This window comes from Pteropus alecto, unplaced genomic scaffold, assembly GCF_000325575.1.
Source record: "Pteropus alecto unplaced genomic scaffold, ASM32557v1 scaffold8, whole genome shotgun sequence".
In the NCBI taxonomy this organism is placed as follows: domain Eukaryota; kingdom Metazoa; phylum Chordata; class Mammalia; order Chiroptera; family Pteropodidae; genus Pteropus; species Pteropus alecto.
The window spans coordinates 2,842,738-2,852,261 of NW_006494609.1; the positions used below are offsets into that span (position 1 = coordinate 2,842,738).

At 51.4% G+C, this 9,524-nt stretch overlaps 1 protein-coding gene and 1 long non-coding RNA gene across 6 annotated transcripts in view; one reads left to right on the forward strand and one right to left on the reverse strand.

The window, feature by feature from the left end:
• LTBP2 (latent transforming growth factor beta binding protein 2) overlaps positions 1-6,461 on the reverse strand; it is a 94,874-nt gene extending 88,413 nt beyond the window's left edge. For 3 of the 4 annotated variants that reach the window (XM_015599630.2, XM_015599629.2, XM_015599628.2), the window contains exon 1: positions 5,193-6,461. In XM_015599630.2, coding sequence (XP_015455116.1) covers positions 5,193-5,686 — 494 coding nt within the window. In that variant the 5' untranslated portion in view covers positions 5,687-6,461. The remainder of the gene's footprint in view (positions 1-5,192) is intronic. The other variant, XM_015599631.2, reaches the window with a different exon arrangement.
• LOC107196673 overlaps positions 4,207-9,524 on the forward strand; it is a 13,001-nt gene continuing 7,683 nt past the window's right edge. Inside the window, exon 1 of one of the 2 annotated variants that reach the window (XR_001518102.2) lies at positions 4,207-4,979. This is a non-coding gene — a long non-coding RNA (uncharacterized LOC107196673). The remainder of the gene's footprint in view (positions 4,980-9,524) is intronic. The other variant, XR_001518101.2, reaches the window with a different exon arrangement.

The following is a 9,524-nucleotide window of genomic DNA, read 5'->3' on the forward strand; positions in this document are numbered from 1 at the left end:
GGGAGCCTTACAAAACATTCAAAATAAACTCCTGCAGCTTGAAAAAGCTGAGGCTCATTCCTGGCCCTTTGGCCCAACGTTGAGGGGAACTGCCTCCCAGGGAGCTCCAGAATGTCCCCCCAACCAAAGGCTCTGCCATTCTGGCCTCCTCAAAGTCTCTTCAAACTGCTGCCCTCAGCAGCTTCCTGGCGCCATGACGGCCTCCTCCCAGTCAGGGCCCGAACACTGGGTTCTGGGGATGGGCGTGGTCCTCATACCCTCATACTCAAGGTTTCTGACTGTATGTGCCCCGGTAGAAGGGGGAAATTACCCACCCATTTGTAAGTCACTATCCTTGTGGTGGTAACAAGGCCTCTCAGAGGCCTGGGAGGTCTTCAAGAAGAAATAGACTGCATGGCCTGGGAGTTTTCTATGAACTAAGGTCTGCGGGAGCCCAGATAGCACAGACTGAGGGGCCCGCCTGGTTAGGCAATCATGGTGAGCCAGCTGTGAACCCAGACACCTTCAGGATGGCTCGGTGGCTGATTGTAGGAGGGCAGCAGCTGGCCTTGCCCATCATGGAGCCCTCAGTGCTGTCAGGACCACAATGAGGACTGGCCAGAATCAAAGGTTGCCAGGCGGCAAGGTGGGGTAGGTGGTAGGCTGGGACCGGGAGGGCACTCAAGAGGGATTCAGGTTCTCAATGAAGGCCTCTGAGTGTCCTTTCTAGGTCGATATTAGAGTTTTGGGTAGAGGCCCAGGTAAGTGGCCAACTGAGAGATAATCATTCAGTTGGCTCTGGCTAGCTAGAGAGAACAAATGAACTTCACTGTCTGGGATATATGACTCAGTGGTTCTGACTCCTTGGAGAGTACCGATCAGAGCTCATATGAACCCAACTTTCCAGGTGACGCCATTCAGCAAACATTAGCCCAATATGCAGCATCGTTGCCTAACCCTTGGGGACATTTCTGGCTAACAGCCCGGAACAATTGCTGTTCCACCTGGGACAAATCTGATCGTACTGATCCTTTGTTTAAAACCTCCCATGGCTCTCCATTGGCCTCTACAAAGCTAACCTGGCCCCCGCCTGCCTGTGCAGTCTAATTGTCCCCATCACCTCTCCCTTATCTCCATGACCATCCACAACCAAAGCTGTGATTCTCCAAGGATCTAAAGTTTGTCATCCCCCAGCTGCACTCTATATGGTCACATTCTGATGCCTTTGCTTAAGCCGCTCTCTGCCTACAAGGCCTTCCCTCTCTTTTTGCCAATTAAAATCCTTTGCATACTCCAAGACTTCCAGATCAAATGTTACCTCCTTTGTGTAAAACCTCCCCTGACATCTGCCTAGCCCTCCCCAATCTCCATCTCCTGTGATCATTTTGTACTGATTGTCTCAGGTTGTTGGCTGCATGGGTCTCTGTCTTGTCTACCTTGAGGGTTCTTTCTTATTTCCCTTCGTGCCTCTAGAGTCTAACACAGTGCCTGACATATGGGATACATTTAATATTCCTTTGTTCCACTTAATCCAGTGTTTCCCAAAAAGCAGATGAGCAACACTGAGGGCAGGAAAGTGGGTTTTAGGTTTCCACAGTCACAGCATTCAACAGTGCTGAATCACATGGTGAGAAAGTGATTTCCATTTCAGTGCTCTTTCTAGCCTGAGTAGATCAGTGAAAAAAATCTGTCTGAGGTTGTGTCTTCAGGCCAGGGCCTCCCCAACACTTGCCTGTTTCCCTTTTCAATAGAGAGAACACATCACAGGATTTAGTTTCCTAAGATAATGGTGTATGACTAGAATTTGAAAGCATTTTGTTTTCATTTTCAGTTTTCCTACAGTTACCTTTTTCTTCATGATCAGTGGTTCTATTTTCAGCTTATGATGGTAATACGAAGTTTTTTTGAAAATAAAAAATGAATTTATTTATGTAGAAAAATGAGTCAAGCACTGTTTGTAATAGCAAAAATATGTAACTCATCTAAAAGTCCAAAAACAGGAGGATGGATAAATAAACTGTGGTATATTCGCACAGTGGAATAATATACAACAGCTTAAATGAATAAATTTGGGCTAATTATATTACCATAGTTATAACTCAAAAATCTAATGAGGTGGAGGGAAAACAACTTGTTAAAGACAATACAGTATGGTATTACTTATCCACATTTAAAATGTGCAAAACGAATTATGTATTTTATGGATGCATATATCTGTAGTAATAGTATAAAAATATACCTTGGAATCATAAGTAAATTTAGGATAGGGGTTAACTCTGGGGAGAAAGGGAGGAAAATTTATATAGAAAATTTTAACTAAAAATATCAAAAGCAAAATATGCCAAAATATTAAGGTTTGATAAAGCTGGAGTGTGAGTTACATTATTACTAATACCTTTTTGTATGTTTGTACAAAACTTCATAATATAAAATACTTTAAAATAAATAAAACAAAATCCTGTTATTTTAAAAGTACATGAATTTAAAGAAAAATAATAGAGCAAGAGGGAAAAGATAGAGGAAAATATTGTGAAAGGGCTATGCCTTGAGGCTAGTTCTAAAAACCCTGAATATTGGGAAACAATAGCTTTACAAGTCTTCTGTAGACTGTAAATTTCATTAGCGCAGGAACTGTGTCTTCTCTGGTTCGTTGTGTGCGATAAACCCTAACTATGTTGCCAGTTCCATGAGGACAGAGGCTGTGTTGACCACTGCTGTTTCTCCAGCTTCCAGCACAGTCCCTGGCATATAGGATGTCTTCTAAACATTAGTTGAACGAATGAAGAATCCCTAGCAATCCTAATGTAATTTCAAACTTCACCAGCAGGTGGCATTTGGTCCTTGGCCCTGAGTAACTCACAAGGCAATTGCCAGAGAGGTCAGCCTGGCCAGGAGCCATTAGCCAGAATAGACTGAGGTAGAGGAAGCCCTTTAAACAAGATTGCCACTCAGCTCCTCCACAGCTGACTTGGAATGGCTGGTTTGAGTGCCAGAGTAACTCTCCCTTTACCAAAGGTGCAGAATATAATCTGGGGAAGGAGCCAAACCCAGCATGTGATATGATGTGTGCACCTGTGTATGGCAGGTGTCTGTGGGTGGCACCCAGCCAAGGCACGTCCTTACACACCTGTGCACATCCACCAGCCTTATTGTGGTGACAATCTGCTTTGCTCATTACCACCTCATTTCACGACTTCTAATAGTGCACTCTCCCAACCCCACTCTCCATTATCTCACCTTCCCCCAACTCCCACCTAAATGCCTACTGCATTAAGCTCCTCCATGATCTGGCCTAATCTATGCCTCCGGCCTCACCCCCATGGCTCCCCTCCACACAGGTGCAATCCTGCCCCTAGACCAATGCCAACAAAGAGAAGCCCTTGTCCTTGGGCAGTGCTACATCTCGGGGACCCACTCCTGCCACCTCCCTCTCCTCTGCTTCCCCACATGCTGCCCCATCAAGCACCAGGGGCTCCAGCTCACAGGGCCTCCTTCTCCTCTGAGCTCCTCAGCCACAATTGTTCCATTCCTTGGTGCTTAACATGAAGCTTTTGGTACTAGAAAACACATTCCCTGGAACATATCTGTCCATTTCTCCAACTCGATTTTGAGTAATTGAGTTGCTCTCCCCGCAGGAACAATGCCTTTGTCTCCGGGACCCCATCTCGATCCCATTCTCCGCGCACTTGCTCTTAGGAAGCATGTATTCACTTGCACAGGCCAGGAAAGGAAAAAGTGAGACATGGCAGGTGCTCCAGTAACACCTGTTTACTGATTCTGTGTGTAAACCACTAGGCAGCACATGGGCTTACTCTCCACCTGCTTTAAGCTGGGCCTTCCAAGGGCAGCAAGGAGTTCATTCACTCACTCAACAGGTACTTAACGAGCATCACCTATATTCAGGCACTCTTCTAGGTACTGTTAACACAGCAATGAACAAAACAAAGCCTCTATTTTCATAGAACTTATAGTAGCATGTGCTAGGAGACCAGACCATAAACATAGAAAAAGAAATATAATATGTCAGATGGGAGTGCGTGCTATGAAGAAGCATAAAGCAGGGCGAAGGGAGAGAGTAGATGGGGCAGGAGTAGTCAAAGAAGGCCTGAGTAGAGATCTGAATGAAAGGAGGGAGTCCAGCTGAAGTGTGAGAGAAGAGTGTTGCAGCCAAAAAAAACAGCGAGTGGAAATGTCCTGAGAGCATCCATCCTCCAGAGGTAGGACTCGGTTACCAGTGTCCTTTCTGCTGTGCACCGGGACTAAACCCAGCTGATAAATTGGGTTCAGGCCCAGAGGGTTGCCAGGTTCCTTCCCAGGCCCTCTGATGGTGCCCCAACCCAGCCCTGCTCTGCTCACAGCTCCTGTGCCCACAAATCTGGACACACCTCACATGCCCAGGCAAGGCTGCGCTAGCGCCCTGCGGCCGGGATGGTCCTCCACTAGGGACTGGAGGTGCTGGGGAGTTTGCTTACGCTGAGAGGGTGGCCCAGAGGGGCAGCGGGTGGTGCCTGGGGAGAGGGGGATAGTAAATTGCAGGGTTGGGGAGAGGCTTAGCCCCACAAAGTGCGCTAGTCGCGCTGAAACCTAGCTGCACAGGCAGATCCACTCGCCCACGTAACCACTGTGCCGCAGCCACACCAGGGGCACGCTTCCTGCCCAAAGTGCCCCCGAGCCCACACCCACTCCCATGTTCAACCATCGTGTGCCCGCCCAGGCGAACCTGTGCCCCAGCCCAAACATTTAACCCCATGCACGGGCTTCGCTGCCAGCCCCCTTCCCAGAGATACATCTGCCCCCGAAATCCTCCACCTACGCGCGTTCTGCGCCGTCTCCCCGGCCTCCTGCGCCTGGAACGCCCACCCCGCTGTCCCCTCCCGCCTCCATCTCCGACCCGGCAGCACAGCGGGCGTCTGCAGGCACGGGTTAGCTGAAGACGGGCGAATTCCGAGGCGCATTAGGAAAGGATTTAACGTCAGGACTCAGAGAGCTAGTACGCAAGGGTGAGACTGGTGTTTCTCTTTCCCGTCAACTCTTTCAAAGTGGGGTCAGATCTCCGAGGCCCGGCTCTGTGCTGTGCTCCCACAGTGCTGAAGTCAGGGGAATGAAGGGCAGAGCCCGATGGCACCCTCTCCTCTCGCCTGCACATCCCTCCAGTAATGAGCACCCCCAGCCCTCGTTCCTCCCAGCCCCCATCTTCCCTCTCCAGTGCTCACCCCGTGAGTCGCCCTCGCGGCGGGGTTTGGGGCGCAGCCCGGGATCGCTGCAGGGACCCGAGGCGCGGGAGAGCCAAGGCGGCCCGGGCCCGGAGTGCAGGCTGTTGATGGCCCAAGAGATGGCTTCTCCATGTCTGCGCAGGTGGCTGTACTCGACGCGGCTGCTGCGCGCGGGGCGGCCTCCTGGCCTCCGCCTCAGCGGGCCTCCTGGAGCTCCCCCAGCCGGGTTGAAACTGCTCTGCGGGCGGCGAGCCTGGGACAGACGCGTCCTGCTCCCGGAACAGACTGTACACCTTGGCTGCGGCCCCTGTAGGGTGGCTGTCCCCGGGGCGCCACAGCCGATTCGCGTCCCTGCCAGCCGGCTCGTATCTTCCCACCGGGTCCCTCTGAGCATGACCCATGCCCACGAAGAGAGCCAGGGTGAGAGGCAGAAAGCTCCTCCAGGGGGTACGCAGGGCGTGCCCGGGGCAGGGGGCGGTGGTCGGCGGCCTCATGGCGCCGGAGGCCGCGTGAGAGCTGTGCGCGCGGGGCACCGTCCCGGGAAGGGCAGTCTGTGCGGACCGCCGCCCGCGGACTGCGCTCAGGCCCCCTTCTGGCGGCCCGCTTCTCCTCGTCTAGGGGGACCCCGAGTCAGACTGCAGGCCGGGTTCTCCCCGAAGCGAGGACTGGGCGGCGAGAGAGATGGGGGACTGTGCGCCCTGCGCCTGGAGTCGCGCTTGGTCTCCAGCTGGGCGCGCGCCGCTGCCGCACCTTCGCGCCTTCTCCGCGTCGCTGTAGCCTTCTGAAGGGGAGCCGGAGGGTTTTATTTTTGGAAACCTCTCCTTGTTTTTTCGTCTCTTTTATCCACACCATGCCCCCTCCTCGGAGGGACAGCTCAGCCCCCTCATTACGGGAGAGGGAGAGAGGAATTCCAGCAACACCCACTTTGGCACCGGGAAGCGAGCGGGCGGCGAGGGGTGTTAACCCGTGAGGAGCTGGGGGAGGCGCAGGGCGGACCCGAGGTACGGTGAAGGAGATGCCGCCTGCCGGGACAACGGCACCTGAGCCAGTTTTCTCCTGTCCTGGGAAAGCTCGAAATGCCGACCTGTCCCAAATTTATCTCCCGCCACTGACCTCTGGGACAAACTCCGGGTTGAATGACCAAGGCTGCAGCCTCTAAGGTCTGAAAGAGGCCAGTAGTAGTACCAAGAACAGCGTGACAGAGACAGACCTTAGGGACGTCCAGCCCCTTGGCTTTCCGCCCTGGCCACTGGGACGTCCGCCCGGGTGCAGGCTAGTGCTGAGACAGACAGGGGGAGCTCTGGAAGGTCGCCTGGTCGCGGGAGCCCTGGAAGGTCGCCGGGGGACGTGCGCCCTCTAGCGGAGTTGGCCGGGCCTTTGGCCATCCTGATGCTGGTAGAGACCTGCGGCTGCCAGCCGCCTTCGCTCCCTGATCTTAATCCCCTTCCTGTTGCGTCAAGGTCCTGTCTAGGCCTGAGGCGGTGATGGCAGATCTTGAAAAAAGGTGTCCTCTTTTTCACCCAGGCGTAGATCTAGAAGATCTGGAATAAGGTCACTCAAGGAGACAGCGTGTGTCCAAGAAGGAAATGAAATCCTGCCCCACGCTCAGAGATCCATCACTCCCCCAGGAATTTCCCCAAGAGAGATCCAATTTGCCTCTGATTGACGGGGTGCTCTTATCTTCTTGGGCTGGCAGTGAAGGGACACCAGTGCAAGAATGCCAACTGCCACCCCTCTGAGTACCCGCAACAATCAGCTCATCATTCACGCCCATAGCTCCCTGCCCCAAAGCCCAAAGACGGGGCAACCATGGCTGCCCCAGTGCATTTCTGTAGCCTACTGTTTCCTAGAGATACCCAGCAAGCAGGAGGGCACCAGTTTGCAACTTCTCCCACTACACAAAGGTCAGGTACAGTTAATACCTAATGTTGGAATACAGCCTCAACTCCTGACCCAAAGCCTTGCATGACTGGCCCCCTCTGATCTGTCTCACCTCTTGCAGGGGCACTCACCACGGTACTGCAGCTGCATTCATCTCCTTTCTGCCCTTGAAATAAGCCAAGTTAATGCCTACTTCCCTCTTCCTGGAACGCCCATCCCCAAGATGTTTATAGGACTCGTTCCTCATCACTTCTCCTCTCAGCTTGAATATTACCTACTGGAAAGCTGATCCCTGACCCCCCAGGCTAGAGCATCCCTCCCACTCCCAAGTCATCACTTTCTAATACATCGCCCTGTTTTCCCTTCATGACTCTAATGACTAGTTGAAATTATCTTATTTATTTGCTTACCTGTATAACTGGTTTATTGGATGGGCTACACCTGAAGGTATCAGGTCTTCGGGACAATAAGGAAACAGCTATATTTTTTCTCCTCCCGCTGCCTTCAACCATATTATGGTGAATTTCATTTCTCAGAGTCCTTGGCTTGCTCTTCCTTATCAGTAACAAGAACAGTTTCATTTCTATAATTAAGACCAATTTTCAGGCACTAAAAAGTCTGGTCCTGTCCAAATCAAATCTTCATCCAATTTAATCAATCGTGAATCCAATTTAATACTCCTTCTTACCCTCCATGGGACTCTCCCCTGGCTTGAGATCCTGTTGTGGGGAGAGTAGAGTGTGGTCTGGTTTTCTAACCTTCCTTTGCTGCTGTGGCCCCTTTTCTGCTGTTGGGGAGAAGTATTAGAGGAAAAATGGAGAAGTCTCATGTAGCAGGTGCCCTTGGCTGGCAGGTGCCAAATGCTGGCTCTTTCATGGGCACATTTGTGAGTTCTTAGGAGGCTCTCTGCAGGGTCTCCACCCTGCACTGCTGTACCCAAACACTCTCTGGCCAAGCTCTTGAATGCGCCTTATGGACATTTCCATCCACATCGGCAAACCAATGGTGAGCTGGCTATTCCTCACCCTGCCATAGAAGCCACTCCGGCCAGGCTCCACAGTCGCAATTCTCCAGACAGGAAGTGCCTACAAGCCTCTTTATTTATGGACACCCTCAATTCCTGAAGACATATATTGGGTTCTTCCAAGAACTTTCTTCCTGTGCTTTGGTGCCTTGAGGTGCTTGCAGCTTCCAGTGACTCAACCAGCATCAGTGGAGGGAGAGTTATGGGAAGTCATGGTAGTCTCCTCTTCTTGGAGGCCCCCGGTCTCTATGACTGGTTCTCTTGGAGCCCCCTTTACTTGGTTTGTATTGGGGAGTACCTTCAGAGGAAATTTCAGCCCTGCTTACTAATGCAACTGTTCTCTCTACCTCAATACTTTCTTCAGTGCCTTTCATTTGTAGATCGGTATTGAGGGATATGGCTTGATGGTTGCTGAACCTGTTCTGCCATTAGTAAAGTGTGTAGTACTTCTCTTTGGAATATGAGAATCTTAAGTCCTTATTGTTCTACCCTTGTGACTTCAGCAGAAATTTGAAGACCACAGGAAAAATTCTGTTCAACTACTGAAAAAATCATTATTGTCTGACTTCCCAAGCTATGAGGATAGCTGTAAAGGAATCTTGTCTGCCTGGCTCACTTCTGTTTCCCCAGAACCTAGAACAGTGCTTGACTCTAAAAGACAGCCAAGAAATATAGGTTCGATGGATGGTTAACTGAATGAATGACAGAATAGTCCCATGAAGTAGAGAGGTATCATTAGACTGATTTTAAGAGAGAAAAACTGAGTTCCTGGTGGTAGCTCCTGGTACAAGTTCACGTGCTTACTGCCTCGAGGGCTGGCCCTAAGGATCTCCTTGAATTCTGTGCTTTGCTTTTTGGGATGAATACCATCTTGATTCCCAGAATGCTCAGTTCCTCCTTGAGACACACTGCTCTTTCACAACTATGGGAAAGCTCAGCTCCACACTTCCCTCTTCGCCTGGTTATCCACTCTGCTCTTTAGCTCTGGGCTAACTTCCTCTCCCTACTACCTGCCAGTTCTTTCAGGAGCTCTCCTCTTCGTCCCTGAGAGCTCACCTCAGATCCCCATGAGCCTCCTAAGGCCAGAAACCTTGGCATCATCTTCGTCCCTGAGCTATTTTTTCCTCCTGTGTGTCCAAGTCATTATTACTGCTCCGTCTCCTCCGTCTGCACTTCTGGAAGTCTGCCGCCCATTCAGCCTCTCACCGCTTGGCCTCAGCCAAAACCCTCAGGCAGACACACTTCCCTCACCACGAGGCGCCCCTCCCACTCCTTGGTGAGTACAAGTGGTCCTTGGAAATTCCCACCTTGTTGTCCTGGGATCCCACAATCTGGCTAATTTACTCCAAAGACAACTTCTCCTACTCCCCCATCCCAGCGCCATCCTCCTGGCCTGCCTCCCACTTACTGTCAATCACTCTCTTTCC